Source organism: Protopterus annectens, chromosome 5.part0 (assembly GCF_019279795.1).
Source record: "Protopterus annectens isolate FY-2018-M chromosome 5.part0, PAN1.0, whole genome shotgun sequence".
NCBI classification, from domain to species: Eukaryota; Metazoa; Chordata; order Ceratodontiformes; family Protopteridae; genus Protopterus; species Protopterus annectens.
In genome coordinates, this window is record NC_056735.1 from 1,416,486,654 (window position 1) to 1,416,511,688 (window position 25,035).

Below are 25,035 nucleotides of genomic sequence, written 5' to 3' on the forward strand. Positions count from 1 at the left end.
GTAAGGAGCAAGAAAAAGTTTCCCCAACGGGGTACTTAGGTTTTAGTTAAAGACTTTGGTTCTGAAACTCGAAAATGAAAATTTCAGGAGTCGACGACCGGCACTTGCGAACTGCTTCTGCTTCGGGCACCACGCGGCAAGAAAGACTGATGTAATGGTGTCGGCTGCATGTTTTATACCCCTGACGACCCAATGTCATGGAAGAAGGGACAGCAAGTGACGCAGGACCCAAGACTTTATGAATCAGGCTGACGGAGGGCAACCTGCCAGCAGATTACCTGAATGTAATGACTGCAACAGTGAAACATGATGAACCATCTTGTGTGTGTGTGTGTGTGTGTGTGTGTGTGTGTGTGTGTGTGTGTGTATGTATATATATATATATATATATATATATATAGATAGATAGATAGATAGATATGAAAAGAGTAACGGCCAACCTCCGCTCAGTACCAAACCAGTAATGAAAAGTTCAAACAGATCCAGAGACTGCCACAGACCACAAGTTGGTAGATTCAAAAGTATCCAAGGATTAACGCTTTATTTAAACTGCGTTTTCGTCCACAAGTGACTTCATCAGATAACAGCACCGGTACAAACTGAGCTTTTATACTTATGCAATAAAATCCTGTCCAATCATAACAGTTATTCAATTTAAAAACTTGGTGTTTTGTACTTCTTTTTCTATATCACACTTTTTATTCATAAATAAATAGATTTAAAACATTTGTAAAACACAGTGAAATTAAGTGTATTTGAATAAACTACATATTATTATGTTAAGACCTTTTGATCTACTTGTTTCTTGTTAGTATTAATTAATGTTGAAGTGAAAATATCAGTGATTTGTTTTAAATGCCTTTGACTCACATTTTGTTGGCTATATTGCCATCTAGTGACCTCTTTTGATATGGCAGTTATTTTTGTGTCATATCTTCATTGCTTTCAATTTTAAGAGGGGTAAGATGGAAATGTGTTCATTTAAACCAGGGTTTTTGTTTGCTTCTAGATGTAATTGCCACCATAGTTCTTTATAGGCTATGTTCTCTTCCCAGGGACCACCTCTTATATCCACTTTCACCTGGTCCAGAACAAAAAATCTGTATTCATATTCCTTACATAGTTGGGAATGTCTGAATAGTGCGTTGGTTTCCCTTTCCTGATGTCATATGTGTGTTCGTAAATCCTTTTCTTCAGGGTTCTCTCAGTCTTCCCAACATAAAATGATTCACATTTTTACAGATTACCAAATAAACCAAGCCTTTGGACTCACAATTGAAATAGCCCTTACCTTGTAACCATAGCTCCCTACTGCTTAGGTATATTTTTTCCTGGTTTGTTATAAATTCACACTGTCCACATTTACCACATTTGTAAGTGCCTACCTTATTTGAGTTAGTTCTCTCCCCTTGTTTTCTACTATTCTTGTTCCCTAATTCTAGGATGTTCTTTATATTGCTGGAATTTTTGTACACAATTCTTGGTTCTACTTCTGATATTCCTTCTATATCTGATAGAGTAATAAACCTATTCCATTCCTTTTGAAAGACTTCTTTCACCCTTTTGTTTAGAACGTTGTATTCTAAAACAAGTGCTTGTGTATAAATTTCTTTTTTGGATGTGTCATTGTCAGTTACAACCACTGGTTGCTCCTTTACCCCTTTTATCGGTTTGAATCTCCCTTTTCTTGCTTCAGTAACCTCATTTCTGAATTCCCAAATAAACTGTTTAGGATATCCTCTCTCACTGAACATCTCCTCTAGTTTATTGCATTCCTTGATAAAGTCGCCGTCAGTGCTGGTCATCCTGGACCCCCTAACAAATTGGCCTTTCACTAGGTTTTTCTTACAGTGGATAGGGTGTCCACTGTTAAAATGAAGGAATGAGTTAACATATGTGTTCTTTCTGTGTACTTTCGTTTCCAAAGTGTCATTTCCCTTTACTATTTCCACATCTAGGTAGGTAACACTTGTGTGAGATGTAGTGTGTGTAAATTTTAGGAAGTTGGTGGTTCCTTCTATGTATTTCATAAATTGATCCAGTTTGTCCTGACCTCCAATCCAAAAGATTATTATATCGTCGAGGAATCTTTTGTATAATAAGAAATGTTTTGCAAATTCCGATCGAATGATATATTTTTCCTCCCAGTTGGCCAGATAAATAATAGGAATTTGATAATCATACAAGAGCAAATTAATGAATTAGACTCACATATTAAAAATGACCTGGTTTTTGAAATCAAAGATAATAGGCAGAGATACCATGAGTTAAAAGGGGAAACGGAAGAGAAATGTAAAGGGTTGGTAAATAGGAAATTAGAAAAACTTAAAAGGGATATACTAGAATACGAGAATGGAACAAATCATCAGCACTGACGGCGACTTTATCAAGGAATGCAATAAACTAGAGGAGATGTTCAGTGAGAGAGGATATCCTAAACAGTTTATTTGGCAATTCAGAAGTGAGGTTACTGAAGCAAGAAAAGGGAGATTCAAACCGATAAAAGGGGTAAAGGAGCAACCAGTGGTTGTAACTGACAACGACACATCCAAAAAAGAAATTTATACACAAGCACTTGTTTTAGAATATAACGTTCTAAACAAAAGGGTGAAAGAAGTCTTTCAAAAGGAATGGAATAGGTTTATCACTCTATCAGATATAGAAGGAATATCAGAAGTAGAACCAAGAATTGTGTACAAAAATTCCAGGAATATAAAGAACATCCTAGAATTAGGGAACAAGAATAGTAGAAAACAAGGGGAGAGAACTAACTCAAATAAGGTAGGCACTTACAAATGTGGTAAATGTGGACAGTGTGAATTTATAACAAACCAGGAAAAAATATACCTAAGCAGTAGGGAGCTATGGTTACAAGGTAAGGGCTATTTCAATTGTGAGTCCAAAGGCTTGGTTTATTTGGTAATCTGTAAAAAATGTGAATCATTTTATGTTGGGAAGACTGAGAGAACCCTGAAGAAAAGGATTTACGAACACACATATGACATCAGGAAAGGGAAAGAAACCAACGCACTATTCAGACATTCCCAACTATGTAAGGAATATGAATACAGATTTTTTGTTCTGGACCAGGTGAAAGTGGATATAAGAGGTGGTCCCTGGGAAGAGAACATAGCCTATAAAGAACTATGGTGGCAATTACATCTAGAAGCAAACAAAAACCCTGGTTTAAATGAACACATTTCCATCTTACCCCTCTTAAAATTGAAAGCAATGAAGATATGACACAAAAATAACTGCCATATCAAAAGAGGTCACTAGATGGCAATACAGCCAACAAAATGTGAGTCAAAGGCATTTAAAATAAATCACTGACATTTTCACTTCAACATTAATTAATACTAATAAGAAACAAGTAGATCAAAAGGTTTTAATATAATATAATGTAGTTTATTCAAATACACTTAATTTCATTGTGTTTTACAAATGTTTTAAATCTATTTATTTATGAATAAAAAGTGTGATATAGAAAAAGATGTATAAAACACCAAGTTTTTTTAAATTGAATGATTGTTATGATTGGACAGGATTTTATTGCACATGTATAAAAGCTCAGTTTGTACCGAGCGTACTTTGTTATCTGATGAAGTCACTTGTGGACGAAAACGCAGTTTAAATAAAGCGTTAATCCTTGGATACTTTTGAATCTACCTACTTGTGGTCTGTGGCAGTCTCTGGATCTGTTTGAACTTTTCATTACTAGTTAGATAGATAGATATATATATATAGATAGATATATAGATATATAGATAGATATATAGATAGATATATAGATATATAGATAGATATATAGATATATAGATATATATATATATATATATATACACACACACACATGCACACACACATATATATACACACATACATATACACATATACATATACGTACAAACACACACTCATAGGGGACAATTGGGCACAAAGAGCACTGGGGACCTATGCAGAACAAGCAGAGTGAAAATCCAGACAGACAATTTTTCCACACTCTAAGCTGATGTTAGATTTGTCCAATATCTACAAAATTCAAGCTACAGAAAAATGTTCTACTTAAGAGAGTACTTGGCTTTGAAAAGTCTTCTGGCCAACCAACGTACCCCCGAGACACTGATGCAGATTCCAGCATAAAAAAAATAATTGGAAAAATGGTGCTGGCTGACAACCCCTTACCTCCAGAGGATGGGGTGGGGGCATCCAGTGTGTCTGGAAAATGGGAAAAAGTCTCTGGTATTTGGGTTGGCTTTGGCTTCTGCAAGGAAGGACATACCAAAAGTGATTTCTGCAATAGTGTAAAGATGAATATCATGCATAAAAAACAAATAAGGAATGGTGGGGTAATCTGCAACACTTGGGTGGACCTGATGGAACAAAGTTGTTCTGCCAAAACCACATGCAGACATTACACAATGTTACTGAGAAAGCAATAAAACAACAATTACCTGCAGTTGCTCCATTGATTCCTTATGTGCCTTTTCCATGCCATTCATTTTTGTTCTTAAATTATTCTCCTGGTATTGAAAGTCTGCTTTCAGCTCTGTAAGCTTGAAAGTGAAAACAAATCAGAAATCAGAAATTCGTAACAGTTGTAGGATTTCAGTATTTCTCTAGTATACAAGGAGACATCCCTTCTAACATTGAGAATGTAGCCCAAATTTAAGATACAAGAGACGGATACATTAACTGTAGACCATAAATACAAGGGATAGATAAAAGGAGGTAATTTTCTAAGAATTTAAAGACTTGCTGGCAAGTCTGGCAGTTATTAAACAAAGAAAACACTCCTAATGTATTCTCTAGAAAAAATGTCACTGAACTATCTTAAAAGACTATGCAAAGCAGTTGACGCCCATTTGAACAAGTTATGGAAATGCCTTCTCCATCTCTAGATTATTTTCAGTTAAATGGAAAAATGTCATCTGCAATAAACAAACTAAATTATAAGTTATGTACTTAGCATAACTTCGCATCTGTGTTGTCCATTTTCATTCCTCCTCATAATTGGGTTATGGATCAGACTCGGACGCATTTTCTTAGACTTGGATCCTATTCTCAGGCTCCTCCCTCTACCTACGATGCCCTGTACCATCCCATACTCCCCGAGTCTGCTGCCTTACAGTACAGAAGGATAAACTTAAGACAGAGAAGCTCAAACTATCAAAAGGACCCCATACTCAGGATCTTCACAAGTACTTCATTTGGGGGATGTAGGATGGGAAGATGTGGAGAAATGAAAATGAACATAGATGCCAAGTTATGGCAAGTACATAACCTACAAACTTGTTGTCCTTTTCATTCCTCCTCACAATTGGGTCAGAGTCCCCAGCTACTTAACACTTGGGTGGCTCAAGGAAAAATATGCTGGAGCACTGTCTAACCAATGGAAACCCTGCTTCTGGAGACCATGTCTAATATATAGTCAGTCAAAAAAGTATGAGTCTTTGACCAGATGGCTGCAGCACAAATGTCATCAAAAGAAGCTTTAGAGGAAAAAGCAGATGATGCAGCCATTATAGAATGGGCTCTGGGGGACATGGCAATTCCAGACCTTGACTGAAATAAATGAAGGAAATACAATTAGTAATCCATTTGGCCAGGGTGACCATCTAAACTGCCTGGCTCAAGCATTTTGGAGAAAAGGAGGTAAAGAACAGGTCTGACTTCCTAAACGGTTTCATTCTGGGAAGGGAGAAATTAATCTGTCTATGTCCAAGAGATGCAGCAAGTACTTACCTTTCTTAGAAAAATTAGGGAAAAAGACTGGTAAGTGGATGATCTGATTAATATTAGTTTCTGTGGCTACTTTGGGCACAAAGGATGGATTTGTACAGGGGAAACTCTGTCCTTTGTCTTTGAAGACAAAGCCTGCAAATTCAGAAAATCTTTTAGCCGATGTAATAGCTACTAAAAGAATGGTTTTCCAGGACAGTAATTTGATGTCGCATTTATCAGCTGGTTCAAAACGTTTCAGAATAAGACACTGAAGGACTAATGCTAAATCCCAAGGGAAGAAGGGTCTTTGATGGGGGGGGGTCTAAGTAAAAAGAATCCTTTCATAAAAGCTTTACAAAGCTTAGAAGCAGATGAAGAGCCCAAATCCATTCCTGAATGGAATTTAGAAACAGCTGCCAACTGGCGTTTTATAGTAGCAAAACTAGCTTCTTCCTTAAACAGTGAAGTAAGGAAGAGGAGAATAGAAGCTGGTAAAGGGGTCAATGTTTTCTTTAGAGGCCCAAATAGCAAATCTTTTCCATTTGCTTCTATAAGCCTTCTTTGTAGAAGCTTTTTGATAAGCCAGAACAATATCACGAATAGGAGATGCAAGCCTGGACCTTTGTATGACTACTGGAATTGGAGAAACCATGTGGTTAGTTTGACGGCATGGAGGTTGGGGGTGCCAAATTTCTGATGTGTGATATAGGAGGTCTTGGCTGACTTCCAGGATCCATGGAGGATATTTCAGTTGGGATCAAAGAAAAAAAAAAGCATATCTGACGAGGCCAGAAGGGGGCAATGAGGATCACTGGACTCTTCAGTCTGCTGGCTTTCTGTAAAAACTTTGGGATCAGCGGTAGAGGAGAGTAGGTGTATAGGAGAGTTGGGGGGGGGGGGGAGTCGTGATCTACAGCATCCCTCAATGACTGACCCCCCCCGGGGGGGGGGGTCAGATCGAAATACTTGTTGCACTTGCTGAAGGGAGATGCAAACTAGTCGTAACAAGGTAAACCCCAATGGCTGAAAATCAGGTTCGTCACTGACCAATTGAAGGGGCCACTTGTGAGGGGTCAATATTGTCCACAAGAACGCTGGATTTCCCTGGTATATGTGTTGCAAGTAGAAAGCGGTCTGAAGAGCTCTCCCATTCCCAGACCCTCATGGCCTCTCTGCAAAGAAGGTAAGATTGGGTTTTGCCTTGTTTGTTGATGCACCAAACTACGAACATGTCACAGTAAGAACAGCAATCATTGCAGAAGAACGATTGTCCTGAAATGCTTGCAATATTAGGACTGTTACCATTTCCAGAATCTTGATATGCAATCTGGTCTCAATGTTAAGTCATGTGCCTTGGACCATCTTTCCATTGTAGTGTCATCACCCCCCATCCCAACTGAGAAGAGTTCGTGGTCACAGTGGCTGAAGGAGGGGGAGAAGTGAATGGTCTAAGTTGTCTGACAGGAGCCACCATTGCAGGTGATGCTTGCAAGGAGTGGTAAGGTTGATGGGAACAGAATGGCTGGTAATGAACAGACCACTTAATAGCCAAGGTCCATTGGAGAATTCACATAAAGAACATTGTTAGTAGGACCAAGATGATGGAAGCCATCAGACTCTAGGGCCTGGAGAATCAGCCTTACCGGAGGAGATGGAAGAGAATTTTCCGTACTGGAGATCTCAATGAGAATATGTGATATGATGGTAATGATGGAAACTAAGGAGTAGTATTCTCAAGAGCACCAATGAATTCCAAGCTTTGCACTGGGGATATGTTCGATTTGGCTAAGTTTATTGTGATGCCTAGGGAGTTGAAGACCTGGAAAAGATAACATCTGGTCTGAAGAAGTTGATGCCTGGTTGGTGCAGTAAGGAGCCAGTCTAAATATGGTAACACTTGGAATCCCTGCAGTCTCAGGTGAGCTGCTGCTACTACTGCCATACATTTGGTAAACACTTAGGGGGCTATGCTGAGACCAAAAGGCAGACCTCTGAAGTGATAGTGACTGGTCCACAGCCAGAAGGGCACGTGACTTCTGGAGCACCTGTCCATTTTGATGTGGTAGTATGCGTCTTTAAGGTTTATAGAGCACATACAATCATTTTTGCAGAGTAGCGGAAGGATGGAGTTACTATAATCATTCAGTGCTTTGACTTTCTTTACACACAATTTTAGCTGACTTTGATCCAAAATTGGTCTCATGTCCCCTGTTTTCTTTGGCACCAAAAAGAAGTGGGAATAAGTTCAGAATCTTCTCTGTTCGGTTGAGACCTCTTGGATGACTCTTTTGCAGCAACTTCTGGATTTCTAGTGCTACGTACTCCATTTGATTGGGTGGAACATCGGGGAGTCTTTTTAGCCACTGGATAGCATATTTAGCACCCAAGAATTTGTTGTTAATCTGGTCTAGGCATGTAGGTGCAGTGATAATCTTACCCCTACTGTCTCCAGAGATGGACAAATGGGCAGCACTTCAGGACCACTAACAGGACATATAGGGAAGTTACAAGGCTATTGGTCCTGAGGCCCTTACAAGCCCAGCCAAGAATTTATTCCATGTTCTGACAAGTCAACATCCGATGCCCCTGTCCAGTAGGGACACAGGTGGAATCCCAGGGGCATATTTTCTGTTCACCATCCAGTTATCCAGGTTGTGCATACAATGGGTTAATGAGGTACTCTGCTTGAGTCTCTGGGACACAAATCTGTCCCAACAAGTCTTATTAATGTCATAGACCAGGTTAAGGTCACGCATGTGGGTTACTCGAGTGGAGCCTGACTTGTGGATATACAGCAGTCCCATCAAGGCAGGGTCTAAGACTGCTTTGTATGCCAAACATAGATCACCTCTGAGGAGTCTGCATTTAGCCTGTCTATGCAGGGTAGATGTTTGAGGCCCTGGATTCTCCTGGTGAGGAACCTCTGTGGTCTCTCCAGCTGCTGCATGTGCTTTGTGAGATACATGCTTAAAGGGGCATTGTACTCAGTAATGGGTCTTAAGGGAAAAATGCAGGGATGTTAACACCACCCTGTCACTGGATGAAATACCCTTACTAATGAGGCGGGCCATGTAGAAAGCTTTCCGTACAATGGAGGCAATAAGGTGGTCAAAAGTCAGTTTGCTATCAAAATGGGTGCACAAGTCCCTTACGACTGCTTGCGTGCTTAGGACCTTGTTATTAATGTGATAATTCGTGGCGACATCACTCTCCCTGAAGGGGATGAGGATACACTTTTGTCAGTTTGAGGCCATGTTTCTGGCACCAGTCATTTGTTTGGGTGAGACCCTTTGGAGGATGCCCACATCAGTAGGGGAACTGACAAAACCGCCTAGCTTGCAGTCATATGCACACTTGGTCCAGCCATAATCCACTGGTTTTGGCCTGCACCTCAGAAAATTATATCCCACACAGGGGCCCCAAGACCGATCCCTGGGGTACACTGCTCTTTACGGGTCTACTGCTTGAGATGGCTTCCCCTATTTTGACTAGGTGGGTTCCATCAGTGAGCCAGTTTGCTACCAGTCTAGTAACATACGGATTGATGCCTAGTTGAGAGAGTTTATCTATTATACCTGAATGGGGAATAGTACTGAAGGTTTTGGCCAGGTCAAGGTAGGCAGTGTGCACAGCCTTCCTCTCATCCATGGCTTTGGTGACGGTCTCAAAGAAGTCAACCAAATTTAACAGGCATGGTCTCCCCTTGCCAATGTCCTTGTTAATGAGGTCCGTGATAATCCACTCCATGGCCTTGCAGATGAAGCTAGTTAGGCTGATAGGTCTATACTTTCCTGGATCGGTAGATGCTCCACCTTTGTGCAAAGGGATGACAGTGGCTGTCCTCCACTCGGAGGAGATGAAGCTGGTACTCATGCTTTGGTTGAATAGGATGCCTAATGGTGCTGCAAGTTCCTGCCCGAGTTCATGTAGGATGCTGTATGGGATGTAATCAGGTTCCATGGAGGCTGTATTTTTTGCCTTTGAGAGCACAGTGATGACTTGCTCCCTAGAGATAAGGGGAGGGGGGCAGGTGCTGGGGCTGTCCTGATTTACTGATGGGGGGCACAGAGGGGTGAAGTTTTCACTGAACCTGTCTGCTAGCAGTTTGGTTATATCTACGATGTTTGCATTCTTGACCACCAATTTTGAGCAGATCTGAGTGCTTCCTTTCAGACTGCGGACATATGTGAAGAAGGCCTTATGACTGTCTTTAGTAGATGTGGCCAGTTTGGACTCAAAGTTTGCATTGGTGGATTTCACTAGTGCTCTTGCTTGTTCAGGCTAAGGAGAGATTGCTTCCAATTAGGCACTTGCGCCTTCCTGGTCTGGACAGCAATTTTTTTTCCTTTTGTTATAGTTTATTTACTGCAGATGTCCACTTCACAGGTTTACTCTTCCTTGAGGAGGATAATTTTGTCCCGTCTGGTATTCCTGATTCCATGCAGCTATATAAATGCTCATATAGTACTTTGGTGTAGGTTGGACGTATGTGCCAGTTCTTATGGAGGGGGAGGGTGCTGTGAAGCTGTTTATACCTTCCCTCAGGAGGCTGTAATCAGCTTTGGAGAAGTTTTTTGTTTGACCCTAGCTGGGGGTGGGGGGAGATGGTGACTTTGAAAGTGATTGCTTTGTGGTCAGATCTTACCAGGAAGTATGACACTGTAGGGATGCTGCAGTAGTTACTCAGGTTTGTTAATACCAAGTCCAGGATATTTTCACCTCTTATGGGGGTGTCAACCAGCTGTCCAAGGCATTTGCATCGATGAAATCAAGGAATCTCTGGGCATTTGTGTTTTGGCATGAGTAGTGCTTCCAATTTATGGTTGGACAGTTAAAAGTTGCCCAGAATCATGATAAAAGGTTGAATTTTGACAGATTAGAAGAGGTCCAGATAGGTGGAGTGGGCATCTTGAGTCAAAGTTGAGGGCCTGTAGCGAGCTATGATTTGAATAGGGGTCTTGTCAAAGGTTACGTGTCTCCTGTGCGTCATACTGTGTGACCAGTCTGGAGGTGTGCATGCCTTATGTATATTGTAACTCCACCTCCTTTTACTTTGGTGCCCACTGTTTGGGGTCTGAATGTATGATAGGATGAGTAAACTGGTATGGCTGGGGTGCTCTCTGCAGCTTTAAACCAGGTTTTTGTGACTACACAAATGTCAGCATCTTCCAGGGGTTAAGAATGCTTGCAATGAGTGCAGTTTCATCTTTAGACTCTTAGTGTTTAGCAGTATGACCTTTAATTTGCATTTTGATGAAATTTTCATGTTGGCAGTTTTGACCTCATGACATTGCCTAAAAAAGGCACAATGGGAGAGGCAAAAGCCTATACCTGGAGCCTGAAGCCCAAAGGAGACAGATACAGGCAATCTCTGGCAATGCATTGTGGTTTGTCAATCACGTCTTCCAGAATGTCATACTGGTAAACCCCTTGGAATGACAAAAGAAACTAATACAATTATTAAAGTCAATCAATCACTTATCAGAAAAAGGCTCCCTAACCCATGATTTTGCAGACCCCCTCCCCCCCTTCTGCCTCGAGGGTGGCATCTGCCCATTAGCACCTCCTCCCCTGCCTTGGAAGGAATTGTCCCTGCATTGACCAGAAAAGAAACCCTGTGATTTACAGAAGCATGTCTTCTTACCACCACTCTGGTTCCCAGAAAAGGTACGCTGGGGCTAGAAAATATGATCTCCACACAAGATAAGGTCTTTCCCTCTTGCTCAGTGCAGGTAAGGGTGTCTTTCACAGTAGGCCCAAACAAGGATGAGCTGTCAAACGGGATATTCACAAGAGACGCCTTGAAGGGTTCGGCAAAGTCACAAAGCCTCATCCAGGCATGTCTTCTCACAGCAATACCTGAGCCGGCTGCCTTTGAGGTGCCTTCTGCTGCATGGGAAATGAGCCTCATGGAAGAATTAGTCACCGATGCATGAGTAGTGAGGTGGGGAGATACTTTGACCAGATCTTTTTGCAATCTGGTGACATGGGCCAAATAATTTAACGACCTCAGGGCGAGTGTTGCTGAGGCATATAGGCGCTTACCAAATCTGTCCATCACTCAAGACTCCTTGTTTGGCAGATGGAGAGAGGAGCTTTGTTCTGCTAGCTCCTTTTTTGGTGGCTGCTGCCACAACCATGGCATCAACTCTGACACGGGGGGGGGGTGGTGTTCACCCAAGACAGACAGGCCTGTCCAGACAGACCCCCCCCCCCAAAAAAAAAAACAGACTCCTCAGGAGGAGGAGGTTGGGCTGACCATCCACCTTTCTGTCAGAGGATCTCTAGGATACCTCTGAAGGATACAGCCTCTAGTGGTGATTGTGGGGATCATTCCCCTTATCAAAGTCGGTATCTTCGGTAAGGGACTCCAAAGGAGAGTCTGTGTCTCCCCTTTTGCACAACCTCTTCCAATGGACCTCCTCAGCGGGATGTTCTGGGGAGGTGCTGGAAGTGGAGGCCCCTTCAAGTGGGACATGCTGGAGACTCCTCGGGGCAGGCTGACATTGGACAGAAATAATAGCTGTGTAAAATCTTACCATAACTATAGATGCCCTTCTCTTCTATATGTTGCAGTATTCATAACATGAGGGACTCTGCTGCAAGCTGTCCCGAACATCCAGCAAGTATACAAAAGAACACAAACACATTGCCAAAGCACAAAAAAAGCAACAGTGGAACCACGGCAGTTAAGTGCTAAAAAGTTTAAAAATCAGGACTTCAGAAGTAGAAATAATACAAGCAAACTATATTTAAACAGACCACCAACTGGATCACCTGACCGGTACCATCAATTATAATTTAAAGAAAAAATCCTTACAATAATTAAACTACTAAAAAATATAAATAAATGTGCATATAAATATAATTATAAAAACCATTACAAACACAATTCAACAGCATAATAAGAAATACTACACCATCGATAAATCAATTATCTACCTCTCTAAACTTTTTAATTTTAAAAGGCAGGCTATAGAACATTGTTCGTTCAATCCTGGATAAATAAAAGCATTACAATATAGCTGCCAATACAGTTTTCTCACATCCAAACGCAGAGAATGACACACCCACCCCTGACATTTGGTAACACTTGTTCAGGAACCAAAAATTTAAATGAGGTTCAGCATTAGCCATAATGTGTTTTGCTAGAGCATTAGTGTTCTTTTTGTGGTTTATATCATATACATGCTCAAATATGTTGTTTTAACATCCGCTCAGCTTTTCCTATATAATGTGTTACATATTTGACATAAAACCGCATAAATCACATATTTTGAAAGACAGTTATAATTACTTATTTTAATAAGCCTACCATTGAGCATACATTCTTTACCAACTATTATACACTTGCAAAAATGACAGCAACCACATTTACTCATATCCTTTACTACATGCGGAGTACCTGAAACATAACCTTCAAGTAAGTTTTTCAAACATCTGCCTCTCCTATAAACTATAACAAGACCATCCACACATTTAGAGTTAATATCAAAATCTTTTTAAATACTGCCCAATTTTTCTCCATAACCCATTTAATCAGATGACTGTCACTATTAAAACTGGTGACAAAAGAACAATTTTAAGTACTGGCTTGCAAAACCACATCTGTCCATTTAAATGACTATTCTGTAAAATAGGGTTAAAATGACCAGAATGCCTCTTGGACATTACCTCTTTTTTCAGTTTTTTCACCAAAGTTTTAGAATACACTCTTTTTAAGAGCATATCCCTCATAAGGAGAGGATCCCTCAGGAAGTCAGACTCTCTTGTAACCATACAGACAGCCCTAACAAACTGCCTTTTAACTACAGCCTTCTTTCTGATATTAGAGTTTAAAGTTTTTAGGACTTGACTGCTGTGGTTCCACTGTTCGTTTTTTTTGTACTTTGGCATTGTGTTTGTGCACTTAGTGGTTTGAGGTGTCTGCCTTACTGTTTACTTGGATTCTCAGTATGCAGAAGTCTAAAGCTACTGTCAGGTATGTGAGACATTGCACATAGGTCCCTGTCCAACATCGGCCATAAAGTGACGTTGGAAATAAAGCAGACATTGGCACGTACCATCCTCATAACTGAATGCCTCAGGAAGAACACCAACCTGAGATAAACACACATCCAGAAATCAAGCAAGCATAAAGGGAAGGAGGGAGGGGGGGATAGAATATTGCAACATACAGAAGAGAAGGACGTCTGTGGTTATAAGATTTTACACAACTATTCTATGTCCCTTCTATTCATATGTTGCAGGATTCATAACATGACAGAGAATACCAAAGCTCGTGCAGAGGAAAGAGTGGGACAAGGGGAAGCAGCACACTCTACAAACTCCAGAAGAATAGCCCTGGCAAAACCAGCTCTAGATGTAGAAATACCATCCAACTTGTAATGTGTTTTGAAAGTACGGACAAAAGACCAAGTAGCTGCTTTCAGGACAGCAGAAGTATCCATACCCTTGAAAAAAAAGCACCTGAAGACACAGCTCTTGATGAATGACCCTTAACTGGAGATGCAAGAGTTCTTCCATGAAGCACATAAAAATAAATAGCCTTAGAGCTCCAAGTAGAGACTGCCTTCCTTGGAAACAGGCTTGCTCAGAGCCCTGCGATAATAAAAATGAAAAGATGATCAAATTTTCTGATGGACTTGGTTTTACCCAAATAAAATCAGAGTTGTCTGTGCACATCCAAGGTGTGTAAAATCCTTTCACTAGAAGACTAAGGGAGAAGGAAAGAAAGTAGGCAAATTAATGGATTGGTTTAAGTGACAACTCATTTACCACCTTAGGCATAAAGGAGGGATTATTATGTAGGGAAACCCTATCCTTATGGAAAAAAGTAAAGGGAGAGGAAGCCATAAGGGCCTGAGGTTCTGAAACCCTTCAGGCTGAAGTGATAGCCAAAATAAGCACGGCCTTCCAAGTGCAATGCTGGAGAGAAGAAGAAACTGATGTCTTAAAGGGAGGCAACGTAATTTTTTTAAGACAAAAGATCCCAAGGAAGAGAAACTGGTTTCCTTGGTGATCTGACATGGACAACTTTTAAGAAAACCTTGACTTCCACTCTTGAAGCCAGAGGAGGGGCCATAGTCAGGCAAGCAGAAATGGCGGAGAGATGAGCTTTTACTGAGAAGGATGAAAATCCAATCTTTAGTATTCACACACGTAAGACAAAACCAAACCAGACAATGGTTGTAGGTTTTGAGAAAGACACCAGATGGAACACCCTTTCCATTTGGACAAGTAGGATTTCCTAGTACTGGGTTTTTGGGCCTCCTTCAGAACTTGCAGCATGTCCTCAGAAAAAAAGGTGTTTGAAAGGAATTAAAACCCTATCACTTACAGTGTCAGATGAAGGGTTGACAGTTGTGGGTGTATTAGGGATCCCTTGTCCTGTGTGAGTAGATCCACCCTGTGAGGTAACTTGTGATGATCGCCGTTGCCTAAATGCAAAAGGGGGAACCAATGCGGTCTTGCCAAAAGGCAGTCACCAGCAAGATTTTTGGTTGGTCCTGTTGCATCTTTAAAAGAACTTTCTGTAAAAAGGGGAAAGGGGGGATGCATAGAAAAACATCCCCTTCCATTAGAAGGGATAGGGCATCCACCTTCCATGCCAGAGGATCGGGAGCTCTGGCACAAAGCTTTGGAAGTAGTCTCTTCATAGGGAAGGCAAAAAGATGTACTTGGGAAGTACCCCACTGGTGGATAATGTCCAAAAACACATCCCTGTGCAACATCCTTTCATGGGATTGAGTCATGAACCTGCTCAAAGTACAGTTGTGCACACTTACCATAAATGTAGATGTTTTGAGTGTATTCACTGTTGCAGTCATCACACTTGGGCTATCCTGTCAGGGTAAGCTCTCAGTCGGCCCGAATACCAGAGGCTTAGTATTTCGGCATCAGTTGCTGTCGCTCCAGGACTGACATCAGGTTGTTAGTCGTATAAAATCAGGCAGCTGACGCCATTACATCAGTTTTTCTTGCCCAAACTATCAGGAGCCCCCAAATAGGGAGCTAGGTTACGGTGGAAGAACACCACCAGTAGAAAGTAAATACCTGGATTTGGAGAACATAGGCAGGTGGTAATGCTTGGGGAAAGTATGAACAGAAGTCCATGTTGCAGCCTCCGTGATGTCCCTGGTGGGAACCCCTCTGAAAAAAGCTGCAGAGGTGGAGGTTGCCCCGGTGGAATGTGTTCTGACCCCTTTTGGGGGCTATTTCCCATGTTATTTGTAGCAGAAAAGGATGCAGTGTGCTATCCAGTTGGAGACTATTTGTTTGGACTTGGCCTTGCCCTCTGCCCCTGCTGCGAAGCTGACTAGCAATTGGTCAGTTTTTCTAAAAGATTTAGTTCCATCCAGATAGAATCTGAGCTGTCTGTGCACATCTAGAGAGTGCAGAATCCTTCCCCTCTTGTTTTGTAGGTTAAGGAAAAAGGTGGACAAATGAATGGAATGGTTGAGAGCCACTCTGGAGACCACTTTAGGCATGAAGGATGGGTTAGTCCCGAGGGAGACCCTGTCAGCATGGAAAATGATGAAGGGCTCTATAGCCATGAGTGCTTGTAGCTCTGAAACACTTCTAGCTGAAGTGATGGCCAGAAGCAAGGCTGTTTTCCAAGACAGGAATTTTAATTTGGCTAAAGCGGAAGGCTCACAGTGGGGTAGGGTGAGCTTTTCCAACACAAAGTTAAGGTCCCATGTGGGGGTAGGAGCTCTTCTGGGAGGCCTTAAGTTGTTAACCCCTCTTAGGAACTGTTTGATGAGAGGGTGTGAGAACAGAGGTAGCTCTGTGCTGTAATCAGCAGAGCTGGCAGAGGCATGAGTTTTAATAGGAGAAGGATAGACCCCTGTGTAGTAAGTCTGCTAGGTAATAGAGGATGAGAGGTAGGAAGGGCTGTGTTTCGGCTCGCTTAGCCTGGATCCAGGTGCAAAACCCTTTCCACTTGTCAGCATAGTATTTTCTAGTGCTGGGGCATCTGGCCTCACACGTATAACATCCAGGACTTGTTTGCTTAGGCTGGCAGCTTGAGAAGAGGTCAGGGAATAAGCCAGGCTGCAAGGTTCAGGGTCTGCAGTTGTGGATGCATGTATTCGCCACACTTCTGGGTCAGAAGTGTTGAGATCTGAGGTAGGTGGCAGGGGTGATGGGCTGCACAGCAGTGGGTACGGGTGCTCTTCCCCTAGAAACCAGATCCAAATTGTACTGAATAATAAAGGTATGATGGTAAGGCCCAAGTTGCAGCAGCAGAAATATCATTCAAGGAAATTCTAGACAAAAAGACTGAAGAAGTTGCCATATATCTGGTGTTATGGGCTTTTGGTGGTTTTGGTAAAGGCAAACCCACTTTTTTGTACACAAAAGTAATACAATCCAGTCAACCATTTATCTAAAGTCACTTTAGAAACTGATTTATCTAATTTTGATTCAGACACACAAACTGTTCAATTTCCTCAAAGTTTTGGTTCTACGAAGACAGAAACAACTGGCAAAATCCAAAAGGGATAAATAGTTGTGTAAAATCTTACCATAACCATAGATGTCTTTCTCTCTCATGTTGCAGTATTCTTGTTGTGGGATTTCCTGCCCTCAGGCGACTTGTATGTTGGCTCCTATACAAAAGCTTCAGCTTGACTGTTGCAGCTGCGTGGGACGTCACACAAGGCCATAAACCAGGGGTCTTAAATGTGATGTCTGTACGCACAATCTTCAGAACTTGAAGCTCAGCAGGTAGAGTAGAATGCCCAGCAGGAGAAGATGCCCATAGTGTCAGGTATGGGACCCTGGGGTCCTTCTGTAGCATAGATAGATCCAGGGTGATGCTGGGATGAAAGGAGAATGATGAGGGGGGGTTACTGGTGGGTGGGAAGGAATACTGCAACATGGAAGAGAAGGACATGTAATGGTTATGGTAAGATTTTACACAACTATTCTATGTCCTTTTCCTATGTTGCAGTATTCTTGTGGGAGAGTACCACAGCTTAATTGGATGACAGGGTGGCAGATGCAGAAGAGGATTCTACAAAGCCCTGTAGGATTGCCCTGGCGAATCCTGCATGTGCTCTGGAGACTTGGTCTAGCTTATAATGTTTGGTGAAAGTGTAGATAGTGGACCATGTGGCTGTTTCCATAATGGAAGCTGTGTCCAGACCTCTTAGGAAAGCCTTGGAAGCAGTCATTGCCCTTGTGGAATGGGCCTTTACTCCCACTGGATTTTTTTTTCCATGGTGGGAGTAGCAAAGACAGATGGCTTCCCTGATCCAACATGCGATTGTTTGTTTGAGGACTGCCTTGCCCAATGTTCTGGGATGAAAGAAAACAGAGTTGTTTAGATTTCCTAATGGATTTAGCTTTGTCCAGGTAAAATCTTAGTTGCCTGTGTACATCCACGGGGTGGAGTATCCTCTTCCCTTCATTTGTGGGAAAACAAAAGAAGGTGGGCAGGTGGATAGATTGGTTTAGAGACAAATCATTGACCACCTTGGGCATAAAGGAGGGGTTAGTTCTCAGGGTGACCCTCTCCTTGTGGGATGTGGTGTGTGTGTGTGTGTGTGTGTGTGTGTGTGTGTGTGTGTGTGTGTGTGTGTGTGTGGGGGGGGCAAGCCATCAAGGCTTGCAGCTCTGAAACCCTTCTGGCTGATGTGATAGCCACTAGAAGGACCGTTTTCCATGTATATATCTGAAGGGAAGCTGTCCCAGCAGGTTCGAATGGGTGTTGGGTAAGCTTTTCCAGGATGTAGTTAAGGTCCCAGGGCGGAGGGATAGGCTTTTTTGGAGGTCTAATGTGTAACACCCCTTTAAGGAAAAGTTTTACATTGAGCCTGGCTAGCAAGGGGGGATCAAGAGGCAAGCAGGCTGATATTGCAGAAAGGTGTACTTTCACTGAAGAATAGTAAAGTCCACTTTTTATCAATTGACACACATAAGTAAGAACTGGGGGGGTGACAACCGTGCCCTGGCCTAGCAATTAAGGAGCCTCAAAATCCTCACCACTAACACCAGGGAGGTTGTCTCATAGAAAAGGATAACTAATACATACGATAAAGTACAATTTCCCTTAAGTGCACACAGAGATCACAGTCAGTCTGGGGCTGGTTGCTCCCTTGCTCTCCAGGTCCCCAATAAGACTCCCCACTGGCACAGCTATAGGGTCCTGATCTCAGCCTAGCTGGCAAGCTAACCTCCAGTACCCTCTCTGTCCAACCAGTGCTTCGTGTCCCTGCCCAGGTAGCTGACACACCACACACACGCTTTGAGAAGAGGTTATACAACCACACAGACCCTCCTGGGACAAAGGCTGGCACAGGCTCTCCAGATGTGCCCATTGACACCAAACTATATGGTAGTAATTACTGCCACCACCAGCTAATAAATATCAGCTACTCAAAGGCCCATAAAAGGGTGTCCAATTATTACTGTGCAATATTATCCAATGGTAGTATGACTAACAGTCAAGGCTTACTTTAGAGTGGCCTATTACAATAACCTCTATAAATATGCAATGTACTCTAGAACTTATCTCTACACAAAGCAGCCACAGGTAGAAGGTTTTAAAAATATTTAATAATAAATAATTAAAACACAAGACAAAACTACTACACCACAGAGATATCTAAGATTCAGATATCACACAAACTTAAAATAATACAGTAGGACAGGTCTGATTTCAAAGAAAAATACCTAATTAATCTTTACTAACTATTCCTACAAGAAATCTCAGCGCTGAAACTTACATGTGAGCATAAGGCAGAGTGCTGGTAAGTTGGATGTCCAAAGTCAAACTGCTTCCAGTCTCTTGTGAGAAATAGTATTTAAACACTAACAAACATATTTGCTGGGTCCCTCCCCAAACTACGTAATTTTTGACACTTAAGTTTTCCCAGGCAAACAAACTGCATTATTTAGCAATCTAACACCTGCACAAAAACTTACAGCAATAGAAGACATTTCACATGTATATTCTAACAGAAACTAGAGCAATAAAGCACCTTCCACATCTAAATTCTGGTCATAAACTTTAGCCTTAAAACAATGGGCATGAAACCTTCATCCAGCCGCATTGGGGCCAAATTGTAAAACAAAGAGATTTAGAAGATCTTTTCAACTTAGAGACACATTTGAAATACTTGACTTGGTTTTCCTTACAGCAGATGGCAATGTGCAACAATCTTGAAGTTCACATTTTACGGTGCTTTCTTACATTTAAAACACAAGCCTGTATTTTATATTTATTTATACAGTTGATAGAATTTTGTATCAAATTCTATTTGACTAGGCTGGCAGCCTTCGCCCATCTCTTCCCAATCGTCACAGGGGGGATCAGCAATGCAAGGGCCCCCCTTCCTTTGTCTAGACACCACTTAGTAAATCTTTCCCATTTAGCTAGGGATGAATTTCTTGTTGCAGGTCTCCTGGCCTCCCTAAGGACTGAAAGCACATCCTCTGAGTAGTGGTGTCTAAATGGGATCAAAAGTTTATCACCCACTATGTCAGGGACAACATCTGCAAGTGTGGGTGGAGGAGAGTTCATTTTTCTTGTGTCATGAGATCCACCTTGTAGGGTAACGTGTAGTGATTGCCCTTGGCTAGATTATGAAGTAGGGGGAACCAGTGCAGCCTTGGCCAGTAGGGAGTCGCTAACAAGATTTTCAGTTTGTCCTTCCTGATTTTCAGGAGGACTTTCTGAATCAGTGGGAAGGGGGGGCATAAAGAAACTTCTCCTCCCAGGAGATGCTGAAAGCGTCTACTTGAGCAGAACGTCTGCAACTGCCTGTTCTGGGGGGAGGCGAACAGGTCTATTTGAGGAGTGCCCCACCGGTGGACAATATCTAGGAAGACAGTCCTGTCCAGCATCCATTTGTGTTGTGGAGAGGATGTCCTGTTAAGGAGATCTGCTTGCTTGCTTATCCTGCGAGGGGATGTAGGTTGCCTGCTGGGACAAGTTGTGGCGACAGGCTCGATCCCATATCAGCAGGGTTAGTCTGCAGAGCTGATATGCCTTTGTTCCTCCCTGTTTGTTGAGGTACCACATTACAGTGGTATTGTCTGTTACTGTTTGAAGAACTCCTGGCAGAAGTAGAGGGGTAAAGGTTTTCAGAGGTAAGAAGACTGCTGTCATTTCTCTGACAATGATGTGTTTGGCCTTCAAGGAAGGGTGCCAGTTTGCTTGAACCCTGTAAGATGCCACTGTTGCACCCCAACCTGAATCTGAGGCATCTGTACGCATTACTGGGGGTGGGCTGAAGTGGAAGCCCCAGGTTTAGTTGGACTTGTTGGATCTACCAGCTGATTTCTTTCTTTACACAGGGAAGGAGGGGAATTACTTGTTCTAAGTGATTCAGGTGTTGGGACCAAATGTTTTTGAGGTACCACTGTAGCTTGCGGATATGCATTCTGGCCAGTGGTAGCAAAGGGATGGTTGTTGCCATTAAGCCCAGGAGTCAAAAGAATTGCCTTGCAGTTACTGTTTGAGAGTATAGGAGCTCCTTGAAGTGGGAGGTCAGAGATAGGACCCTGTCCTGTGGGAGAGAGGCCTTCATTCTGACCGTTCGGATTCTGCAACCCGAAAAATCTTGTCCAGGTCTGGGTTCAAAGAGGACTTTGGAAGGTTGAGGGTGAATCCTAGACTCTGCAGAAGGGACATGAAGTGCAGATGATTTGAGAGGGTATCTTCTGACTCTGCCAGTATTAGGAAATCATCCAGATAGGGGTAAATCTGAATCCCCTGAGTTATGCAAAAGGCAATGGCCGGGGCCAGGCATTTTGTGAACACTTGGGGAGCAGTGGACAAACCAAAGGGCAAAGCAGTAAATTGGAAATGAGAGGAGGGTCCAGAGAAATGCAGGAATCTTCTGGGGGGAAGTCCTGATAGATATATGTAGGTAGGCCTCTTTTAGGTCTGAGGTGGCCATGAAAGCCTTGGCTGGCATGAAAGGTAGCAAGGTGGGAAGTGACAGCATTTTGAAGGTGGGCACCTGAAGGTAAAGATTTAGGAAGGAGAGGTCCAAGATGGGTCTCCAAGGGCAGTCTTTCTTGGGAACCAGGAAGAAACAGGAGTAGAATCATTTTCCTTCCTGTCCCGAGGGAACAGGTTCTATGGTATCCAGCTTCAGCAGGTCTGTCAGAACCTGTAGAAGGAGATGATGTTGGTTTTTTTGGGGGGGTATGGGATGCCTCTCATGAGCGTGTTTTTCTTTCCAGTAGAGGAAATATCCTTTTTGGATTATGGATAGTACCCATTGGTCCGAGGTTATGGTTTGCCAGAAGGGGAGGCAGTGGGAAAGGCATACTGAGACTGGAAGCTGGGCAAGGCAGTCGTAGCACATTGTTGGGGCCTTTTCTGTCCTGAAAGGGTTGTCTAGGCTGAGGATGCAGGGCAGCAGGTCTGGACGTGGTGGGTCTTCTTGCACCTCTTCTAGATCTGGACGAGGAAGTATCAGTCTGGGTAGGGTTTCGCCTTACAAACGTGGCTTTAGCTGGATAGTTTCTGTAGAACTTGGGAAGGGGGACACCAGTAAATGTTTTACATCCTGCGATTCCTTACTTTTTTCTTGCAGATTCTTAAAAAGATCTGCAGATTGTTTTCCAGAAAAAAACTGTGATTCAGGGGGCATCCAAGATCTTTGACTTGAAGTCTTCTGGGAGATTCTGACGTCTCAGCTAGGAATTTCTCCTGAGAACAGAAGCAGATGCTGCAAAGCGAGCAGATGCTTCTGCAACATCATAGCTGCATCTAATAGAGTGTCTGGCTACTTGTGTAGCCAGAGAAAGTTTGGAGGAGATATCAGCCTTAATGGGGCTGTCAAGTATAGAAGCCAGCATGGAGGAGGCTTGAGAGACCAAGTCCAGAGCATATTTAGTCATATGCGTCTGACAGTTAATGGCTCTGAAGGCCAATGTGGAAGAGGTGTATACCTTTCTTATCAATCCTATCCATAGATTTGCTGTCTATCAGTGGGTAGGAGTGAGGAGGAGGGAAGGAGTCTGGATTGCTTAGCAAGGTAAATGACCATCACTGCTGGGTCTGCCAAGGGTGGTTTCACTAAGAATTTCTGCTCGTCAGGCACCTTGTAGAAGCGATCTGGTCGCTTGGGAGCAGGTGGCTGCGAGTCTGGGGCCTTAGATGCAAATTAAAGGCATCCAAGTATGCAGGCAGAACTGGAGAACAGCAGAAGGGGAGGGGGATTCAACTTGAAGAAGCTCAAAATATCTCTTCTGGGTGTCAGACATTGGTGAGGTATCCTCATCAGGAGAATAATACTCCTGGGAGAGATACAGTTTGGGAGGTGTAAGATGTAGAGCCCTCTGAGGAGGAAAAGGAAGTATCATGCTCTTCATCCCTAACCTGAGATATCATGGGGGAAGGGAAGAGGCTAAAGCAGGCCTAGGTCTGAGTAAAGGTAGAGTAGTGGAGGATGAGGCTGAAGGCCTAAGGGCCATAAAGGACTGCATCAGGGAAGAAGTGAAGGACTGCCAATCAGGTAGGCCCTTCTGCAGTGGAAGAGGCATGCTTGGTTTTCAGTTTCTTTTTAGCCGGGGTGGATGATGGAACCGGCCTGGAATCAGGTTTAGTAGGAACCGTATCTGAAGTCAGGATCCTGGTAGGAGGTACTACAGATTCTGGTTCCCCCTCAACCTCGACGGCGTTCGGGGTCTGTGTTGGCTCCGTTGACTTGCCAGTCGTCGGCTGAGCAACGGCTTACCCAAAGGTAGTCGTTGAAGCCAATTGATCCGTGGGTGCTCCCCAACTCCTAAATAGGCAGCTGGCGGGGCGTCCGGTAACGGAGCAGCAGGCGAAGGCCTAAGAAACTTGGGCTTCTTACGTGGAGGTTCTGACACGGCCTCCGAGGCAGTATCCATTCTTAGGGCTAACCGCTTAAGGCGCTGGTTTTCTAAGTAGAGGTTTAGTGCAGCCAGACAGCTGCATAGGGTCTTCGGCACAAATGATTGACAAATGGAGCGAGTGGAATGATCGTGCTCCCGGCCTAAGCAAAACACACCTATCATGGGTGTATTTATGGGGTATCTGGTGCCCGCATTGGCATTTACCCTTTTTACCCGACATCGGCTATAAATTGCTACAACAAACCAAGCCTAAGCAATAACAATCAGATATGAAAAACCAAAAACTCAACAGGTTACTTAGCTTTATTGAGACGTCTGATGAGAAGGAGCGAACACACGATGTGGTCATCTGCGGCTGAAAGGTTCTGGGGATTGTGCGTGTAGACGTCAAATTTAAGGCCGCTGGTTTATGGCCTTATGTGTGACGTCCTACGCAGCTGCAATAGCCAAGCTGAAGCTTTTGTATAGGAGCCGACCTACGAGTCGCCTGAGGGCAGGAAATCCCACAAGAATACTGCAACACGGGAATAGGACATTATATATTCTCCTTTACTTGAGAAATTTAGAAACACTGGAAGGTTGACAAACTGATTAATATTGGATTTTGACACCACCTTAGGTATAAAGGAGGGACTGGTTCATAAAGACACCCTTCCCTTGTGAAAAATCAAATAAGGAGGTTTAGACAACAGAGCCTGAAGCTCCAACACCCTTCTGGCAGAAGTATTAGCAACTAGGAAGATGGTTTTCCAGGTCAAAAATTTTACTTCACACTTGGCTGATGGTTCAAAGGGGGTTGGGTTAAGGCCTGTAAAATGATAAGTTATGTAAAATCTTACTGTAACATTAGATGTCCTTCTCTTCTCTGCTGTAGTAGTCTTTACATGAGGGAGATTGCCTGCCAAGTGACCCAACTTCAGCCAGTTTACAGAAGTCTTAGGTGCCTAGGATGCATAGTACGTCACACGCAGTCCGCTATTGGATGTAGGCTATACAAGTAATGTACACACACACCATCCTCAGAGCGGAGTGCCCCAGGGAGAACTGCTGAGAAGTTGTAAGTACCATGGGTACCATCCAAGAAACAAATGCAGGGGGACGAAGGGTGGAACAGAATACTGCAACAGAGAAGAGGAGTACATCTAATGTTATGTTAAGACTAATCTATGTCCTTCTATTCTGCTGTTGCAGTATTCTTTACATGAGGGAGAGTGCAAAAGCTCATCAGGAGGAGGAGAGAGATAAGGAAGGGGCAGAGGAGCTTTCCAGGACATCATGGAGAATGGCCCAGCGAACCCTGCCCTGGACTTGGAAATGTTGTCCAGTTTGTAATGTTTGGTTAAAATATGAACTGAAGACTAAGTGGCAGCCTCCCAATTGCAGTTGGTATCCAACTTTGAAAAACTGCCAGATGAAGCAATGGCTCTGGTGGAGTGAGCCCTCAATGGAGAAGGGGAGGCTCTTTCC

General features: G+C 42.9%; 1 protein-coding gene across 1 annotated transcript in view; it reads right to left on the reverse strand.

The window, feature by feature from the left end:
* FAM76B (family with sequence similarity 76 member B) overlaps positions 1 to 25,035 on the reverse strand; it is a gene marked incomplete in the record, with an annotated part of 994,273 nt that overhangs the window by 80,700 nt on the left and 888,538 nt on the right. Inside the window, 1 exon segment of the mRNA XM_044071227.1 lies at positions 4,455 to 4,556. Within this exon segment, the coding sequence (XP_043927162.1) occupies positions 4,455 to 4,556 (102 nt within the window).